This window comes from Lytechinus variegatus, chromosome 9 (genome assembly GCF_018143015.1).
Source record: "Lytechinus variegatus isolate NC3 chromosome 9, Lvar_3.0, whole genome shotgun sequence".
In the NCBI taxonomy this organism is placed as follows: Eukaryota; Metazoa; Echinodermata; class Echinoidea; order Temnopleuroida; family Toxopneustidae; genus Lytechinus; species Lytechinus variegatus.
This window is the reverse complement of record NC_054748.1, coordinates 17,725,784-17,747,561: the sequence shown is the minus strand read 5'-3', so window position 1 is coordinate 17,747,561 and position 21,778 is coordinate 17,725,784. Positions and strand designations below refer to the sequence as shown.

Sequence of the window (21,778 nt, the reverse complement as noted above, 5' to 3'; positions counted from 1 at the left end):
ATGTGATAGTGGCATTTGGCTGCGTTGTAATAAATTCAGAGTGAAAGACACATATTTATAGCAAACTGATTTCAATCGTTGTCTCTTTTTCAGACAAAATAAAATGACATCGGGTTAATTGGACCCAACCTTTCGGTAATCTAGGGGGCCCTTTTTTCGAATGGTGGGGTAACCTGGACCCGACTTTTCTGGAATTTAGGGGGCACTTTCCTCGAATTGTCCTGTTTCGCGATTGCCCGACCAGACGCGATGACCCGGTGTGATGGCCCAAGTTTTACACTGTCATAAGCATACTTTAACTCGGACATAAATTACTCACGCATGTTACTTTTAGAATAGTCGGCTATGCCTCGGACGTATATTTATGTTTCAAATTCATCTCGTTCGTGTAAACTTTTTACCAGTGCCCTCGATGATTCGCATTATTTTTGCATACTTTCATTTTTTTTTACATTTAGCTTATCAAGCAACACATCCTGACAGGTAAAGCAAAACCGTAAGGCTTATACTCAAGTTACACATACTGATAGTCAAAGGCTTAAAGCACACATTTAGACCAAAAGTCAAATGGAATAGCTGTTTAATTATATACTATTAGCCGGTTATTAAACGTGCTAGGTTTGTCTTCAGATGGACCATCTGGAAGGAAAGAGGAAATAATTACAAACTACGACGCGTGAAACACGTTTCAAATTTCATATGTATTTATCTAATCTCCCTTCAAAATACATTAGATGTATATATCCATACTGAGAATGATAGTACATGTAAGGGGTATGTTACACATTAAGCTTTACTTTTAAAAAACGATTTGTACTTCCTTCATAAAGATAATGTTGTACTATTGGCAGAACGCCTGATATGACACTGAAGCTTCGGTCGCACCGGTGGAACCTACCCCAGACTGATAGTCCCTATATCGTTATTTCGAATGACAGACGCGTCGGTTAATTTGGGTTCAGTTACTTTGGTGTAACTAGGGCATCATGAGGAAACAACGGTATATTAATGGTACGGACCCGGTTGCAGATAGTTTTGGGTTTAAACGCAACTCAAAAGAAGCAAGCGCAGTGCACAACGCACGCTTGTGATTGGTCGACAAGCAAGTTGAGTTTAATTTTTCAGTGCTACGTTTGATTACAACGCTTTGTCCATTTGTCCCCTGTTGTTAGTATCAAGTTACGTGAATATTTCATTGTACATGAGTTGTTTGAAGAAAGAACACAACCATTCACTCCATCTTTGCGGCTGACAGGCTTCCAGTGAAGTGGTAAGCTGGCTTATTTCATCATTTTTGTTACTTATTTATTTGTTTATTATCAAAATTGTAAAAATACCCTGGGTGCTTGCGAGCCTGAGATTAGAATTATATTGCATCACTTGTTATTTTCTGAAATATTGTCAAAATACTGTATGTATATAGGAGCCTCATGGATAAGTTTTACGTTCCACACTTAAAATGTTGGGCAACATACTGTCCACTGTGTTGGGTAGTGAATGTGTGTGTTCTTGGCAATTATTATCAAATTGAGCAAAATTATTTCCAATTGTTATTTTTTATTAACCTGATTTGGGCAGATTTTAACCAATAGTTGTTTGGACAGTATGTTGCCCAGGTTTGGTTAAAAGTTTCCCCAACTATTTTAAGTTTACTATAACACACATATAATAGGAAGGTGAATAACACCACAAGTTACCGCAAAAAAGGTACAAAAGTATCTGCTACAAATCTGTTGAAATCCAATAATATATCGCTATTCCCACTCTTAAAATGTTGGGCAACATACTTTTTTACACAATTATTTGCTAAAAAAAGAATCCAACTATAAGGTAGTTTTCAACCAATACTGTGTGGTTTCTCCCAAAACAACACAAGACAAGGTTTAAAACTACCCAGAATCGGATGAAGTTTTAACCAATCGTTGTGTTGGACAGTATGTTGCCCAACATTGTACAAATTGACAAACCGAAGTTGTTTCAATATAATACTAATTGGTGTTGTAAAAACATTTTTCTGGTTTTAGACCAAAACGAAACTGGTGTTGTTTAACACTTCTCTGGTGTGGACATATATAGGTTCCTGGCTGGTGTTAAATCAACACCGGAGTTTTTGCAGTGAAGAAAAAGTAGAAGAAAAGCAGTTACATTTATATAGCGCTTTATACGTTGGCTTTTAAGTCATTAAGATTGTAATTATCACCCTAGGGGGGAGGGGGCACTCAGTAGGCCTATATAATGCGTGGTGGGTATGTCCCACAGAAGGGACCCCCACCTTTACACTTAAATTTCCGTTCCAAGGTATAGCATTTTCCTCTTATTGAGAAAAAGAACAACGAATGCCGCTCCAAAGCATAACATTTTCTTCTTATCGAGAAAAAAATGAAAGAAATCCGTTTCAAAGCTTCGCGTATTTTTTCGTTTCACCGTTCCGGTCGCATTGATCCGCAACAATGAGCTGCAATTTTGGTGAAAAAAGGCCGCAGAGCGCTGTCCGCCTATCGCCTATGCGTGAGCGCATCCGGCGGCCGTGCCGCCGGCATAGTTGCATGCACGTATACCCGTTCCACAGGGATGCATACGCACTCACTCGCAGGCGACTCGTTCCAAGGACCACATTTTCACAAACACTTGTCGTTCCGAAGCCCGTTCCGAAAGCCACGGTTTTTTTTTCGCCCGCGGCACATACATCTACCCCTCCCCCGGATTATCATTACCCTATTTTACCTATTTTGCTGTTAATTGTTCAATGTTTCATGATGAGAATCGCTAGCCAGAACCTTTTCGATTAAGCTATCTGAAAATGTATTTTATTTTAATTAATATTTTCCAATACGTATTACCCTCTCCCTCGCTCCCTCTATCGCCCCCCTTCGGTACTGTAGCCCTTCTCTATCCCCTCTATTATTCCCACGTCTGTGTGTGTGTATGTGTTTATAGTATTTTCCCGTATTTCTGTCTTCTTATTATTTCTTGTCGTTACTCATCATCTTATTTTCATTCCATTCTATCTCAAAATATTTTGTTTTAGTAAACCTACACATGCGAATGGGTTCCTTATTGTTCATGCAGTGGATCCACGCTATACAAGCAGTTCTTTTTAGTAGATCCCCTCGTTTCCGAACAAGCTTTTTGTAATAAAACTATTCTACAAATGTTTGGTAGTTTTAATGATTAATATAAACTTGAACCTGAAATTACAACATGGCTGGGTCAAAACGGCCTAAACACAATGAACATCACTTTTTTAGAATTAATCGTTGACAATTTTTTCTATCTCTATTTCATTTCAAGATAAATATTGATAAACCCATCCATCCAATAAATGAAGAGGAAATTTAATTGCACATTCTTTGAGTAAGGTTTAAAACGACTGGTTTATATAAACAAAGTATTCAATGGCGTTTTTCCTGCATTAAATTTCAGGAACTGTATCCAAACTAATAAAATGTATTTATATAAAAGCTTTACTGTAAATTCTGTATTGCCAGTTATTATTGATAAAAAAACAATAATACGTTTTAATTTTTCTCATGTAGGACCATAGCTGTATCACGAAAATGAACATTCTTATACCGTTTCTTGTTTTACTGAGCGTGCTGAGTGAGATAGCGAGGGGGGAGTCACCCTCAGCATCATCTTTATCAGCATCTCCATGGGGCTCATCATCATCATGTGAGTATGAAAATAGATTTGAAAATCTGATGAAGGCCATCATCTTCTTCCGTGGCAGCTTCACTGCCTCGTAACATACTTTCTGATTTTATCGCAAATTTAGATTAAAAAAGAATAGATGAATTTAAGGATGTAATATATTGTTTTTTTTAAACACGTGTTTGTCAAAGACGTGGCGTATTCGGCCACAAACATATTTTGCTTTCAGGTAATCACGCCACATTCCGTTGAAAAGCATCTTGAAAATGACATTTTATGACTTTAATTTTGTGAAAAAAATTCGTTATTGAATGGAGGGAAAATCACTGCTCGAAAGAAAACAGCGCGACACAGTGTAGTCAGAATGTGTTCACATAGAGGACTAGGTGAAAAAAAAATATTCACACGGTTAAAAATCCCCACATTCAACAGTGTGAAAATATTTTCAGACTGTGGACAGCACGACAGTGTGACTATTGACAGCGTGTTCGCACGGTGGACTATATGAATCTGTGATCCACACCTGTCGACATGCTCACATTTGACAGTGTGAAGGTGATCTCAAATTGTGTTTCACACTGTTAACACACTGTGGCACACGGTGTTCTTTCTAGTAGGAATTTGATGAAGGAAGTGTGTTTTCTTTGCTCACGTGACCAAAAACTATTGCACTGCAGTTATCACATCATGGAGTGTGTTAGCAAATCAATGATTACAGTACTCTCCATAAGAGTGATAGTACTCTCTTTGGTAACCTGCACACACACAGTAAACACACACACGGTTGAGTGGGGAGACGTTTTGTTTTTTCATAATTCTTCATCCATATCATCTTTTTTTACAAACTGTAGCTCTCGTGGAAGATGACTATGCGACCACAGTTTGGACTCCTGCCGAGATAGGTAAGAACCGTTTTCAGCATTTGCCATTTTCTCTGCATGTATAGACTATAGCCACTTTGAGTGATATCACCTTTGTCCTACACCACCTGTCTATATAGAGAGGTTAACACCCGGGTTAACAGATATTGAAACTAAGTTTAATTTGAAATACTAATAAAAAATAGATTCACCACACGCCGTAGAACTTAGAGCAGATTTCCATTGGGATCAACGAAATTGAGATTAATTTGGTATCAGATCATGTGTTAGTGTAGACTAAAAAGGTTATCAGAATCGGGAAATAGACCGATATGATAGTAGACCAATGAGTAAGGACGTTCCACAATAATGAAATCAATGTCATTTTTACCACATTTTGCTAGTGTTTGCACAAAGTTGATCTAATTTCTAATTTTTCGAATTTTTTGAAAAATAACATTAATTAGTTTTTCTATCGAGCTATGAATTTCACCAAAATTAAAAGTTATAATGTTCTATATGTGCAAATATATGTGCATATACACTCAGCAAAAAAAGTTCTTGGACACTTATATAAGTTAAAATATTCCGTATAGATATTTGATTATTGTATGTCAACATGACCGGACAATATTCCTCTTCCAGTATGACATGACATTTTCTTGTGAACAGTCATGCATGGGTGGTTAAATGCTTTAATTAAACAATAGCAATGTCAGTATTAGAAAATTGCAAGAAATGGACCACTCAAATGATAATGATCATGGCCATCCTGTAGGCATACATTCAACAATTTCAATAGGTGGTTATCATTTGAATTAAATGCTTAGGGATGCATCATGAGATGCATAATGAGATGGATCATTTGGACACTCACTTTCTAATCAAGAGCGTGCAAGGGCAATAGGAATGCATTCTGGGCAGTCATGAATACTAGTGGCTCGATATTTCCAAGTTTCACCAACAACAATTTCAATACCAGCGGTATCTGGCTACTGATGAAATCAGAGACCGCCCTAGGAGTGGTCGACCTAGGGCCGCCACCCCTGCATAAGATAGGAGGTTAAGGATGCTTGCGTTGAGAAGGCGATTTGTCACTGCACCAACTATCGGATCTGAAATTCAATGACTAACTTTGACTTAGAATTCCAGTTGAATAGTGATGCGTCCAAGTTGGATTACTTTCTCTTCTCTTTTAGAGTGGTATTCGACTTTAAGTTTGCTTTTATCGTTCAAGGGATATTAATGCCATATAAACTTTCACAACTGAAAGAATGGCTGATCATTTTCTTGCAATTTCCTTTTACTGACATTGCTATTGTTAAATGCCTGTAACCAGCCATGCACTGATTGATCCATTCTTGCAATTGTCTTTTATTGACATTGCTATTGTTTAAAGCATATAACCACCCATGCATGACTGTTTACATGAAAATGTCATGTCATACTGGAAGAGGAATATTGTCCGGCCATTATGACATACAATAATTTACCTTTAATCAAATATCTATATGGAATATTTTAACTTGTAAAGGTGTTTACAGGTAAAGGTATTTTAACTTGTAAACTTTTTAACTTTTTTTGCTGAGTGTATATATATATATATATATATATATATATATATATATATATATATATATATATATATATATATATATATATATTCCCACTCACTTCTTTCCCGCCCTCTTTCTTTCTGTGTTATTAGGATTACAACCACTTGAGGCTCGGTTGGTGGATGGACCAGACAATACTTCTGGTCGCGTTGAGGTGAATTATAATGGAATTTGGGGCACCGTATGTGACGACGGCTGGGATTTGTACGACGCCCATGTCGTCTGCAGAATGGTGGGCTTCTACAGGGCCTCCTCCGCCCCAGTCATGGCCAGTTATGGCCCAGGGACCGGGGCCATTCTCCTCGACGAAGTCTGGTGTCGTGGGTCTGAGAACAGCCTTGAAGAATGCAGCAAGAACGACTACGGAGTTCATAACTGTGTCCATTCGGAGGATGCTGGGGCGATTTGTGAAAGTAAGTATACACAGGGGGTGTTTCACAAAGATACAAATCGGATTAGAACATTGCTCTTAAATTACCAAATTGCACGTGATATATCACGCCTCATCGCATTGGTCAGATCATGATCAGAGACGCCCGTTAAGTCGCGTATTAACCAATGCCAGTACACGTTAATTATCATGTGCGCGTCATACTTACAATGTAAGTGCGGCTTTTAGAATTGACTCTATTTTTGTGGAACTCCTCCGACCTTTCTCCATTTTCGAAAGAGGCTCTCAAACTGAAAGCAGTGTTTGTGTGCCTTGACGTTAATTTTTTTCATGTTATTTAGGTATTTAATGTTTTAGTAAAAAAAAATCTGTGAAAAAGTTGATGCCTATATACTTACTCCAAAATATGACAGGAACAGTGTTTGAGGGGAAAATGTCTAAAAAGGTCTCATACATTCACCCTCTTTCAGTGCATGTGACAAAAGTCTTAGTAAGCTGAGTTCGCTAAGCTTCATGGAGTTATTTGAAAAATATACCCTTCTTTATTGGCTTTGCATCATTCCTTCATGTCCTTGATTCCCTTCTCCCTTGTTTTCCTTTTTAAAATTTATTTATTCATTTATTTATTTTTATTTTATTATTTATTTATTTATTTATTTATTATTATTATTATTTTATTTTTTTTGTGGGGGGGGGGGGTTAGAAGCCCATTAATGCATCAGGGGCATTACGGGTCTCAGCTTGAACCCCCTTTCCGCACCTCCCCCCCCCGGATTGCGGATGTATACATACAGATTCGAGTACCGCCTCGCCCCGAAAATACTGTTAAGGGCTATTTTGTGCTAGATTCTATTCGTCAGAGGTCGTAGCTCCGTCGTAGCTAATGACACATCCTGTATGTATTGTGAAGCAGAATATATTTTTGTTCATATTATGATAGAATGTAATCCTGTTACCAATTTTTTTGATAAAGATAAAAAATTATTTGCAATTTATGTTTAAAATGACAATTCCTATTAATGAAACGAGGTTTTTAATTTGAAAAAAAAAAACAATCGCAAGATTACGTTGGCTAACTTTTTTAAAATATATTTGCACGGTATGAAATATAAAAATACTGTGTCATGTATAAGATGCAAATGCGTTTTATCATAAATATTCAATTTGGTATGAGTTTAAGAAAGAGATTTTTTAAATGTAAAATGGCGATTGAAATTCAATGTCATTTAATTCAAATGTTCAAAGAGCTTTAACCCTATAGAGAAATTTCATCTTGATTACATTTTAGATTAAATAGTTGATGTCTACTGCATGTATATAATGTAAATTGTTTTGTAACTCTATATGCACTGTGTCTCGAAATAAATTATTGAAATTAAAAAGGAAATTAAGAATAAAGTGCCTCTGAATGAGGAAAAGAAAGAAAGAAAAAAAAATCAAAATGAGTACAGAAAAAAAATTCGTCAGAGGATCTATGCGCTAGTTTGGATTATCAACGACAGTGTTCCCTCTGATTTGCCCCCCCCCCCACAAAAAAAATGCTGACAATCAATCTTAATCACGGATTTCCGTAGCTTATCACATTTTTGGGTTGTTATTATTGATAATTCCATGGCACATGGTTCTCAAGGTTTAGCCTACACCAGTGTGTAAGTAGATGAAGGAAGTACACGTCGTATCATGTTTTCTTTGATCACATGACCAACCCCTCGACCCTGATCGTGATACTTCTCATCAAACTATTGCCCTGCAGTTGATAGTACTCTCCACGCAATTATAGCATCCATGTAACAACATGGCTGAGTGGGGTAAAATTTTGATTTCCCTGATTATTCTTCTTCCTTATATCTATTGTGCGTCAACTATAGCTACCGAAGAAGAGGAAGATGTGACCTGGAGTTGGAGCGCAATCGAAATAGGTAAGGACCGGTTAATGGTATAAAATATAAACTGATGTACATTTGTATTCTTCTTGGAACATCATCCAATTATTAGTGTACTTTCGAACTTTCGATGGTGGAATTCCTTTTACCTTCAGCATCTGATCCCTGAGCTGTATGCTGTTTAAAGAATGCTTTACACATTAAAGCATTGTTTACTATATGAACCTTGTAGTAGCTGTTTAACAATTTAAACAACCATGCATAATTCACCTAGAATTAAATATTTAAAAGAACCTTTATTGATTAATATTATAAACTCATAATTAAACCGTTTAAAGCGCAACTGTAAGGTTCACATAGTAGACAGTGTACGTTGTCGCCCTTTCCCTCGTAATCATGTTTCATTCAATGTTTTATTTATAGATTATCCATTATATCTTGCACTATAGTACACTCAAAATTTCAGGAGACGAACTAAACGTAATAACATGAATAAAAAAGGGATACACCACTCTGAAAATTGTATGGATTGAGAAGATGAATAGAAATTTGAACATTTCATCAAAATTGTATAACATGTCAGAAATGTATGGCAATTCAAAATTTTGCATTATTTTTGTGAACAGTTTTTTTCTACGTATGCCATCTGCCTATTTACTTCATATATAGCATAGACTGTTAGAAAATTTATCTTTGAAATAAAATAAGTTCCTGCAGCAGAGTCTCGAGAACACCTGTAATCTTACCAGATTGCGTAATCTTACAGGAAATTGGTATTTGGTGTATGTAATTTTACAAATTTCCTTAAATAAAACACTCTTTTCCCCTTTTTCTAACAGACCTGTTCTGTTAAATTGTAGAAAAATTCCTGTTTCATGAATTTACAGAATGATTCTGGTATTGCTTTCTGCAAAATCTTCTTTTATTTTTCTGTAAAATCAGGGTTTTTTTAACAGTGTATATGTATGTAATATATATGTATGTAATATATATGTATGTGTGTGTGTGTGTGTATAATGTTCATTGCATGAAATTACGTTTATTTGGATTTTGTCCTCCAAGAATGTTGAAAATAGGACTTACTCATACTAATATCATTTTCAGCTTGTAGTGCCCTCCTGAAGCTTAAATATTTGAAATTTAAACAATAAATCCAAAATTAGAATAACCACAGTAAGAATGGATTTATTTCATATCCGTCCAATTGAGAGTAAAAAGGGTAATTTTATGCAAGGTATTTAGTCCTATTTTTACTGTCTCAAATTTTCTGTTCTGTCTGACTTGTCCTCCTCGTACAAAGCGGTTTCCACAAATAAATTATTCTTTAGATTCTTTACACCTTTCCAAAGAAAATTGTTAGGAATAATAATTGTTCTTATTTTCATCATATTTTAAACCAATAATTTATTATTTCAGGGTAATTGTTACATAGGTCTAATAAATGTCAGAAGTTATGATCCCACACAGTATTCGTGTTAGGCCAGTAAATGATTAAAAGCAAAAAAATAAGAAGAGGGGGTGATATAATAAGCTTCTGTTCTTAAGACCAATTAATCGACACTAAACATGCCAAGTCTTTGACTTTTAAAGTGATTGATTAACATTGGTTTGACCTTTAAAAATTCTGAGCTAGAAGGTCACACTTGTCACCTGTGTCTGTGATATGTTACAAAAATGAAGCCCAGAAAAAATTGCGTTCGTAAATAATTATTTAGTGCTTCAAAAATTTAAATTTAAAGTGGCCGGAAACACCATCTTAATTTCATCCCATAAACTTCTAATACATGCACTTGAACACATGTTTCATCTTGGTTTGAGAATTTTTTTCAATCGGCTGCTCACAAAGTTAAACAGTACCTTTAACTGTTATTCTTGACGCAACTATGTTTTTTTTTCTTAATTTACTCTGTCCAATCGTATTATATTCGGATAGGAGTACGCAGACCTGTGTCAAGTTTGTGCTAGGGTATTTATGCTGCTTTATAGCAGAGTGCGCGTTAATTCCTGATAAAATCAGCTATAAGCGTATATATACATGTAAGTAATATATTATCATAATAACATGAAAATGGTTAATCTATATTTTGATCGTAGATTGGCCAGTGTACCAACCAGAAATTTGGATTCCATCTACAAGAAGCTCAGGTAAGGACTATTCCTCTTTGATTACAAGTTCAATTTGATTTATCATTTTTACCAAGAACGCGTACATGTACCTTGAAGTATTTTCCAAACGCACTTTTACACATAAGCAAAGTATAAGCATAGTGGGCATACCACGCATACAGTAAGTTTCTTTCAGTAGTGAATATATATTATGTCCCATGTCACAATATGCCTAAAATTTTAAAAAGCATAGCTCAAAGATGCTAGATTGATAGGTCAATGTGGATATACATATTTATATGGGTGTGTGTGTGATCTTGGACGTCACACTAGGGAGAGGCAGGGCGCCAGGGGACTCATGAAATATGATTCATACATGTTAAAATGTTCAAATTAGACAGTGTGAACGGAGTTTACCCCCACTCTGGACACCTCGACAGTGTGAGTGTTCACTGTGTGTTCATACACCGGACTTTGTGAAAATGTAATTCCCATTATTAAAATGTTCACATTAAATAGTGTGAACGTTGTTTCACAGTCTGGTCCATACTGTGGGATGCTGTGCTCTGTCTCGTGTTTAGGGAAAGGCTGCCATTTTCTCATCTCATTTTTATCTAATAATATATATATAAACCCCTCAATAAAGTTTTGCTACTGAGTTTTTGGGGATGATATCTTTTTTGTTAATGAAGTATAAAAAATGAAACTGGTATCATTGGAAAGCTGAATTATTCCTCTTTACAATGACATGCCATTTGCTGTGATTATGTAATCATGGAACATGGAGTCACCCTGAACATTGAGAAAAGTCAGAAGTGAAATGTTGCAAAATGCATTGATTTCTAACTAGAGTCTTCATTACTATAGAATTTCCACCATACACATGATACAGGTGACAGTGAATGCACTCGGTCCATTCTCGAAACAATTGGAAATTCGCTATCAGAAACGACCCCTTTTGCAACATTCAATTTCTAACATTGCTGCGTATTATCATGTCTGTATATTTCATAACACTAGCATTACAAATGACACATGATTGTAAAGAAGAATAATCATGCTTTCTAAAGATATCACTTTTACACATGATAATGGCAGATTAAGAAATTTATTAGCACTCAAACTTGCAGTTTCAGAACTCAAAAATGACATGGCAACGAATTTTGCAACGTTTCATTTTTTTACAATGCTGCATATTTATCATGTCTGTGTATTTCATGATTACATAGCATTACAAATGACACATAATCGTAAAGAGGAATAATCATACTACCAATTATACCACTTTTACATATGATGATGGCACCCTAAGAAATTTATTAGCACTCAAACTTGAGTTACAGAACTTTTTTTTTGAGGGGTTTATATATGACGGTACTACATTGCATGAATATTTTTGACATTGACTTTTCACCGACACATGTTATACTGGACATCAATCCATCTGATTGGCTAATAGCTGACCAGTCGGCTAAAACCAATGACAAAGCTCTCTCGTGAAATGTCGCTAAGCAAATTGAACTCTAGGAGGTATTTCCTCGTTCCGATCTCTGCACAAAAACAATATGAATGTGTTATGACCGTGATGATGAATGTTGGCTTAATGTTACGAAAATATTTTATGGGAAAATGTTGAAATGATAAACAAAATAAATGGCCTTGTGATTATCAAGAGAATAGGCTTAAAGAGAAACATCATCGAGTATCATTACCAGCGAATGTTCAGAAACACGAAAGTTTGATATTGCTGCTGATATATATATATATATATATATATATATATATAAATGGTAAAATGTATGTGGCTGCTAATCATTTCCCTTAAAAAAACCCTAAATCTCTGTGTTCCTTATACTGTGAACACCTAATCGTATCACGTGACTATTACTATCAACTTAGTTGCCAAAAGCTTTATCGAATCCTGAAAGTGCATCCTGGATGTAATGCCTTTGTCACACGAATGAAACTGACACCAAACCGATCAAAACTATTACGTTACTTCGAATGACATAACATCGGTCGGTTTGGAGTCGGTTTCGTTGGTGTGACTGTAACAATTTAAACACGGAATTTGGCGTCGAAAAAATAAGAAAGTGCATGAGGTTCTCATGTACATGATATAGTAAACTAAGGGGGAACGTGCAATCAGATCAAGTGCATGACTACATATCATGTTTATCAGCCTAAAATGAGAAATGAAAGTAACCAAATCTTTCAGTCGGAAGTGTCCTTATAAACTCATAAGATGATTTGACAGACCAATAAGAACACTTGAGATATGAGATGAGCACGTATCGTTTTCTTGTAACCACATATTCCTAAAATAAAGAAATCGGTCATCTCGGAAAGTTGTTTCTTATTCTAGTACAAAAGTATTTTTTGTTTTTGGTTTGTCTGGATAATAAACGATAAACAGATTGTATTGACAATTCTGGCTTGCATTGCCTTAACATGGAATTCAACAACTTGGAATCGAAGCACCAAAGAACAAACATTTTGCTCTTACATGAATGAAGTGATACAATTCCTTATTACTTTGAAACTGGATCTGACCCCCCATCGAAGCCTATTTGTTTAAAGATTTCATATCCAATAAATCCTGCTTTTGAGTTAATCCCTCCATTTCTCAAATTTGCTTTTACAAACTGATGATAAACACTGAACGTAATTATTCGTGTATAGAACCCTAGCCAAACAAGTTCCGAAATATGCTTACTTTCCGAATTGACGTGGTAAAAAAATGCTACTTTAAAAGTACATGATCTACTGATAGACTTGGTAAAAGAACAATTAAATTAGATATGACGTCACACATTTTAGTCGCATTACACAGTAAAAACGCCGTTAAACAGTTAAAGATTCTATACAATGCGGTTTACTATATAAACCTTACATTATTTGTTTAACCGTTTAAACGATCATGTTTGATTTATTTAAGATTAGAAAGTGAAAATTGAAAACGTTGTTGCTTAAGATTTAAACACTTTTTTTAAACAATTACTGTAAGGTTCGATATAGTAAACAGCGTTGTATGTTTTTTAATGCGTATTGTCAATGGGAGGAAGTCTATAGCATTGGCGATATCAACATTTAGATGCTCAGAACTTCATTATCATTCATTGCCCCCCCCCCCCTCTTTGAATGATAAGTTTCTTTAATCTTTTTAAATGTATGTATATATATATTTATATATATACATATAAAAAGATTAAAGAAACTTATAATTCAAAGAGGAGGGGGCAATGAATGATAATAAAGTTCTGAGCATCTGAATGTTGATATCGCCAATGCTATAGACTTCCTCCCATTGACAATACACAGTAAAAAAAACATACAAAGCTGTTTACTATATCGAACCTTACGGTAATATATATATATATATATATATATATATATATATATATATATATATATATATATATATGCATACACACACACATGCACACACATATAACACATATATATATTATATATATATATATATATATATATATATATGTTCTTACACACATCTCACTGATTTTTGTTTATTTTTGTTCATTTTGCACATTTGTTTACTGTGTATTATCAATGGAAGTCCATAGCTCAGAAGTTTATTATCATTCATTGCCCCCACCATTTTTTCAGTGATAAGTTTCTTTAGTCTTAATATATATACATGTAACACCTTTCACTCATTTTTATTCATTTTTGTTTATTTTACACATTTTATTCCTCTCTCTGACACGGTCATGCTGAGGGAAAAGTGATTTTGCACAAGAGTGAAAAGCATGAGAAGAGATTATTTGATCTACAAGAAAAAAAAGGCTATAATCGATTTTGTCTAGGAGAAAAGTATGTCACTTAACGTATATTTTACACACAACTTTAATGGAGGGCGTGAATTAGTTCTAACATGTAATTATAATAGTTGGGTAGCTCCCCTCCCTCCTTCTTATGGAGATAATCACTATCTGCAACTGAAGCAAACTAAAATCCCTTTTTTACCGACGCCTCTATCATTGTTTAGAAATGAAAGTTTGACAGCTATGTTAAATTTCCATATGTTTTCATAGCCTATCTATGCGTATATATGTTACCCATATCGGAAATCTGTTTTTTCCTCTTTTGTTTTATAAAAAGAAATGTAGAGAGTTTGGGGCAGCCCCGCGGAAAGCCCAAATCTATGACCGGTTTCCGCACAGACAAACAATGCCAAATTTTGAATAACTAATAGCCCGGTAGCGGGTAAGGTATTGCAATGAAAACTGATGGTACATTAAAAGTGTCATTCAGTATACAGGAAAATGGAATTAATTTCTTATTGATTTTATCCCTTATTTTATGTCTAATCTAATGGAACGCTGCTTCTTTCTTGTTTGCCACTTCTTTCTTAAAATTCTCTTGATCGCCCTTTAATCGAAAGTCAATTCTTGTGCTGTTTTTTTAAATAGAATATTCAGCTTGTATTTAGAAAAAGATTTGTCTTAAAAAAGAGGTTGTAAATATCTTAAGTAAGATATGGTATTCCAATTCTTGTGTTGTTTTAAATAAAGTATTGAGCTTTTATTTAGAAAAAGATTTATTAAAAAAAAGAGGTTGTAAATATTTATTGTAAAATATGGTATTCCACATTCACACTGTTCTAGAAAATCGTTTATGCTACGTTAATGTTGACCTTCCTTTTCATTTCCTATTTATTTTATCTTTGATATACATTTCACAACTCTTAACAAAGAACTTCGAGACATTATTATTCTATTGACGTCTTTTTATGTGTATATTATAAATACATGTTTATGATTATTATAATTATATATATATACCCTCGGCAAAAAAGTTCTTGGACACTTATGAAAGTTAAATATTCTATTTAGATATTTGATTTAAGGCAAATGGGGGCAAATTATTGTAAGTCAACATGACCAGACACTATTCCTCGTCCAGTATGATATCTAACAATGCATCCTCAAGCATTCAATTCAAATGAGAACAACCTGTTGAAATTGTTGAATGTATGCCTACAGGATAGCCATGATCATTAGCATGTGAATGGTCCATTTCTTGCAATTTTCTTTTCGTGACATTGCTATTGTTTAAAGCATTTAACCACCCATGCATGACTGTTCACATAAAAATGTCATGTCATACTTGAAGAGGAATATTGTCTGGTCATGTTGACATACAATAATTTGCCTTTCATCAAAATAGTATCTATATGGAATATTTTAACTTTTATAAGTGTCCAAGAACTTTTTTTGCTGAGTGTATATCGTGTCGTGTGAATAAAAAAATAATCGTGACACCTCATATATCCCCAATATAAGGGAAAAGTAATATGACCGGGGGGTGTTTCACAAAGATTTAAGCAAGACTTAGGTCGCACTTAAATCTCGACGCGTACATGATATGCAACGCGCAATCTTATTGATCAATACGCAGTATTGCGCGTCCTCTTGGCATGATCTGACCAATGCTGTCATGCCTTTTATACTGTGCGCAACTAGGCATTTAAGTGCGACTCCAAGTCATACTTAAATCTTTGTGAAACACCCCCAACTTAAATAGTATCTTCTCCCAAATTATTTGATGCACTGTACCATATTCATGTGGTATGTCATAAAATTGCTTATCAGTAGACTTACTTTACAGTGGTGTTGCTCTTGTTTTGCACCAAAATGAAGCATGACTGCAATTAATGAAAGCAAGAGTCATAATTCTAAAGGGTTGCATTATAATCAATTTCAAAACTCCTTTCCAATAATTAACATTACAATTATTTAATAAACACTTTTAGTATCAATGTTCAAGATGATTTCATTGAAGAGAAAATGTGTTTACTAACTCATGAAGGATTATAACATCATTGACATCTTGATTCATCCATTGCAGCAATGCCTTACTTTCGTGTAAATCGAAATTTAAATTACAGTTCCTTCTGATTGTCCAAACGTTAACACATACCACATAAATATGGTTTATATAATTGGGGAGAAGATACCCTTTCAGGCAAGATAAAATATTATGTGTTCATGGCATATTTTCCTTTACATAATTAGTTTTCGGGATCTATTCTTTCTGTAAAGGATTTGTCAGCTCATACTGCATGCGAATCGATCTTGAAATAACGTACCATAATATTTATCCTAATAAAATGTGTGACTGCTGGATGTTGAAATATGCATTGTTGCAACTCTTTTCTTTCTGTATAGAGCGCTATCTTGAGGCTCGGCTGGTGCAAGGACCTAACAATTCTTCGGGTCGCGTTGAGATACTATACAACGGAACCTGGGGAACCGTGTGCGACGATGGCTGGGATCTGAACGACGCCCATGTCGTCTGCAGAATGTTGGGGTTCCCCAAGGCATCATCTGCACCCGTTATGGCAACATACGGGGAAGGAACTGTAGATATCCTCCTGGATGATGTTCAGTGCTCTGGCTCTGAGTACAGCCTTGAGGATTGCAGGAAGAAGAACTATTGGGTTCATAACTGTGACCATCGGGAGGACGCTGGCATCGTCTGTACAGGTATGGGTGCATTAGGCTACAGTCACACTGCAAAACCCACTCCAGACCCTGTCTAATAAAGAGTTACGATTAAACCTCAACTATATGGAAATCCATCAATGTCATTTGTTTTATCTTCGGGAAGTTTGCACAATGTCCTCCGTAAACAAATAGAAGCACATGGAATTTTATTAATATACGACACCTACATGTAAAGTAAATAATTGTTTTTCCTATATACACACATATATATATATATATATATATATATATATATATATATAAATATATATATATATATACATATATATGTATATATATATTTATATATATAAACATATACATAGGAAAAATTCTAAACAATCATTTACTTTACATATAGGTGTTGACGTCGCTGGCTTTCCATAGTTGTAGCTGATCGGATCAATCGAAACTTTTCTTAAGACGGGGCCCAGACCGACGGACGGATTGTCATCGGTATCAGGAAGTTTTCGCTTGCACGACACACGATAGATTCAAGAACACAGTACATGTATTGTCAAATGCCCGTCAACCGATAGGTCTTAACGGAAATAGGTGAATCATGTTACCAGTTTCGCCTGAGGGTTAGAGCTTGCATTTCGGAACAGACGGGGAAAATGCAAATATGTCGTTTGTCCTGAGTCCAGAACGGAACTGCTTTTTTTATTCACCAATATCAAACAAAGACTTCTTGGTTATTCATTGTCATGACAGGCATTTAGCAATATATTTTTATTTTCTTTAATCCGTCGGCCGTCATGGAAGTGAATACGCAAAAATATCATTGTTGTTTTTGTGTGCCTAGAGTCGATTTCATTGGTGTGTTTCCACTTTGAAGGAACTTTCCCTAAGTCCGGAAAATCACGATCATTTTCAGGTTATTTTGGGGAAAAACATTCCGGGAAACTGCGGGAAATCCGAAAAATTACAATTAAAATATAGCAACTTTTAATATCTATGTTATATTTTAGAGTTGTTTGTGCTCGCTGTATCATCATGATCATTGTCCGATTTTTGTTTAATCAAACCTAAAAATTGTACGAAATGTCTATTAATTTCGGAGAATTTGGGATTCAGTTTCGAGAAATTCGTTTTGGATGTGTGGAAACACCGTTGGTGTGATTATAGCATAACCTGAAGCTCCATGAGTGCATGGTTTTTCGGACTAGGAAGGGTTGGATTAATTGGTAGGTGGGCATGGGGGAGGGGCTAAACATCCTATCAATTAATTCCTTCTTCCCTTTACGGTGACCATGCCAACTATTTCTAAACAAATATCCAGTTCAAATTGTTTTAACGAATAAACAACCAAACCATCGGGACATGATTCTAAGGGGGTGGTAACATGCAGATTAGTCCCGAGGAATGCCAGAGGCCATTTCCAAGACCTTCTTCGAGGCCAAGGAAAAGGCCACATAAATGTGTTCGAGGCCAAGACCAACGTCATAGACTCGATGTCCGAGGCCAAAATACCAGAACCCTCACCCTTAATGCAAGTTTGTGGTCCATGACAATGCAACAAATTCAACCTTCCATTTTCTTTCAGAGCCTGTCCCTCTTCAGGTCCGTCTAGCCAATGGTCCTAATAACAACATTGGAAGGGTCGAGGTGATGATGAACCAGGGACACTGGGGTACCGTCTGCGACGATTACTGGGATCCACAAGACGCTAATGTGGTATGCAGGATGCTTGGATTCTTCGGTGCTGCATATGCACCCGTGAGGGCTACTTACGGCGAAGGACAAGGGGATATCTTGCTCCAGAATGTGGATTGCATGGGGACAGAGCACAAGCTGGAAACGTGTTTCTACGATACACCACAGCTTTATGATTGTGCTCATGATGAAGATGCCAGTGCCGCCTGCTTGGATTTCGTTTCAGGTATCACTTAATAAAAAAATCATTTATGAAAGAATTAAGTTGGAAAAGCCATTTCTTAAAGACAATTTTGGTGTAGCTTTCGTGTGGAAGGTAAGCTGGGGAGGCGTGATAGCTCATGCAGTCAATAGAGAGTTGGTTTCCCAATTTTTTGACCTGGACTCGATTCCAATCAGTTGTGATAAAATCTACTGGCAAGGCATTTATCCTCATCACCAGGTTCCTCGGAGAGGATATTAAGCCTTCTGTCCTTTGATTGCTTGGTGACTCGCTTCTATACTCTCTTCTCTAGCTATCAGGGAAAAGGAAGATCACCCCATCACTTGATATCCTTTTGATTGGCATCGCCTAAGAAGTGATAGTTTGTCCCATAAACCGAAACCAAAAGATGATTTTTTTTCCGCGACCTGGATCTAAATCCGGCCATAATGCCCCTTCCCCGGATTGAACGGTATTAAAACACCCCGGGAATATTACGGTTAATATCATAAATAGATATCACGATATTTCTCTGATTTCTGGTGTAATGCATTGTGAAAACTCGACTGAAAACTACTTAAAGGGTTAAACAATGTTCTAAAATATTGTGGACATTTCCAAAAAGGAAAATAGTTTTGACAGTTGGTATCTAAATTTTCTTTGCCGTATGCTCTTATCATTTACATTTCATTGTGTTTTGCACAGGGTTTGATGTGAACGTGGACTCATCTTTGACTGGTAAGTTTAAAAAACGCACAGTCACAGTTAATGAAATCTATTCCGAAGCGACCGATGGTATGTCATTGGAAATGGCGTACAATCTTTGGTTGGTCTATTGGAGTTGGTATCACGGATTTGACTGTGTCATAATTATGAATCTTTGATTGAACAAAGTGAAAAGTTGGAGCTTATGATATAATAGAGTCAATATACAGGAGCGAAATAATACAAGGTGTATGTTTGACAGAGCGAGGGAGAGATGTGGGGACATGTCGCAGTATGCGCACCTGTGATGGAGGGGGTGGGTACATGTATGTGTGTGAGGGAAGGGGTGAGCAAATATCTGCACATAAAAAAAACGTTGTAGTCTATTAGAGAATGTGGAAATGTAAAGCTTTAAGATTGACACCCCCCCCCCTTTTTTGGTCGGAGTGGGGTTTTTTTTAATTTTTTTTTTTATGCTTACTTTGTTCTTCCCATGTAATTTCCTGACAGCTGTGAAAGATTTTACTGTCAAATAAGCTGATAAATTGAACTTGCAGTTAGAGAAGTTAGAGATGTGTGTCACAGTTCGCTAGTTACACCAAAACTTCCCCTACTAGAAAGAACACAGTGTCCCACGTTGTGTGAGACAGTGTGTTCACAGTGTGGAACACAATCTGTAATCACCTCCACACTGTTGCATTTCAGCCTATCAACAGTGTGAATCACATATTCACATAGTCAACCGTGTGAACACGTTCTGAACAGTCACACTGTCCAGGTGTCCACAGTGTGAAAAATTTATACACAGTGTTGAATTTGAGCATCTTACAGCGTGAATATCTTCACATGATCTACCATGTGAACACACTGTGATCATACTGTTTTCTTTCTGACATGGTTACACCAGGGGTTTAAAGGTAAATGCTAGTTTTGGTAACGATATCAAAATGAGTTCGTACAGAATCCGATGAAATGACCACCAAAGTGTCTGTTTGTATAAATAAAACGCATGTGCCAAAGGATTCTGGAAGAAATTGTGTAATTGCTGAGAAATCAGCAAATAAGCACAGGATTCGGGTAGGGCGTCGGACCCGACGCTCTAAGCAATAATTATACATTGTCCCACATGTGCTTATCTGTGTTGGGCTTCTTCGGTGTGAACATTTTTCAGCGTAGATTTCAAGATTTCACAAAGTTCAGTTAATGTAACTGTACCAGATCTAGATCCTCGATGATATACTGACAATTAAGCCTTGTTTTACTGACTTTCTCACGTAATCAGTGTTTACTGCAACTACTGGAATTTCTCTTTAAATCAATTCTGAGTTCAGAATTCATTCCCATGTTTGTTTTTTAAACAAATATCAATTGTGGTAACGACCTGGAAATGAGTTCGAATAGAATCCACCAAAATGACAACCCAAGGATTTGTATGTACAAATAATAGAAAAGTATGTGCCAATTGGCTTTGGAAAAACGTAATTACTGATAAATGAGCAAAATAAGCACAGAATTATATAATCGTCGGCTATCCCCCGAAAAATTAACACACTGTTCAACATATTCCTTTTTGTGTTAGGTATATCATCATAATTATTGGTTTTCAGCTAAGATTTCATGATTTCTAAATGAATTGATTTCATGTATACCTGATCGAGATCTATAATTATATTGTGGTAATTAAATTTCATTTCATGGAATAATTGTTTGCTGCATTTGCTTTCTTTTACCTGTAATGAATTCCTTTATCTTCACTATTAACCCAAAGGAACTCTCAGCCTGCAGTGTCCTGACATAGAATCATCCACGGACAAAGGTCGTGATACATCTTCTAACGTGACCATCCGCCCTGTCGTACATCACGGTGGAAACGATAACGTATCGGTGGGATGTACCTACACCTCACAACATGCATTCGTCTTTGGAGACACGTGGGTTGCGTGTGCGGTACAAGATGACGTTGGGAACTACGCGACTTGCAATTTCACCGTCACCATCAGAGGTATGTCGAGGGGCTGTCCCGATGGCCGTACACATCTGGGGACCATTTCATAAAGCTGTTCGTAAGTTACGAATGACTTTACGCATGACTGGTGATCCTTTCTTGTGTAACTGATTTAGCACCAAAGAACAGGTTCCATTCGTGCGTAATTTTACGAACAGCTTTATGAAACACCACCCTGGTTATTTCCGGTAGTA

At 36.0% G+C, this 21,778-nt stretch overlaps 1 protein-coding gene across 1 annotated transcript; it reads left to right on the top strand.

Annotated features, from left to right (window-relative positions):
- Positions 1–3,557: 3,557 nt before the first annotated feature.
- On the top strand, positions 3,558–20,115 carry LOC121421855 (deleted in malignant brain tumors 1 protein-like). Its single transcript, XM_041616657.1, has 8 exons — positions 3,558–3,672; positions 4,503–4,553; positions 6,220–6,540; positions 8,387–8,437; positions 16,699–17,016; positions 18,563–18,898; positions 19,580–19,612; positions 20,090–20,115. Exons 1-8 carry the CDS (start codon positions 3,558–3,560, stop codon positions 20,113–20,115), a joined length of 1,251 nt encoding a protein of 416 aa, XP_041472591.1.
- Positions 20,116–21,778: the final 1,663 nt, after the last annotated feature.

Coding starts and splice junctions, on each gene's coding strand:
- LOC121421855 (XM_041616657.1), top strand. CDS start 3,558: ATGAACATTCTTATACCGTTTCTTGTTTTACTGAGCGTGCTGAGTGAG. Junction 17,017..18,562: donor CGCTGGCATCGTCTGTACAG/GTATGGGTGCAT, acceptor ATTTTCTTTCAG/AGCCTGTCCCTCTTCAGGTC. Junction 18,899..19,579: donor CTGCTTGGATTTCGTTTCAG/GTATCACTTAAT, acceptor TGTTTTGCACAG/GGTTTGATGTGAACGTGGAC.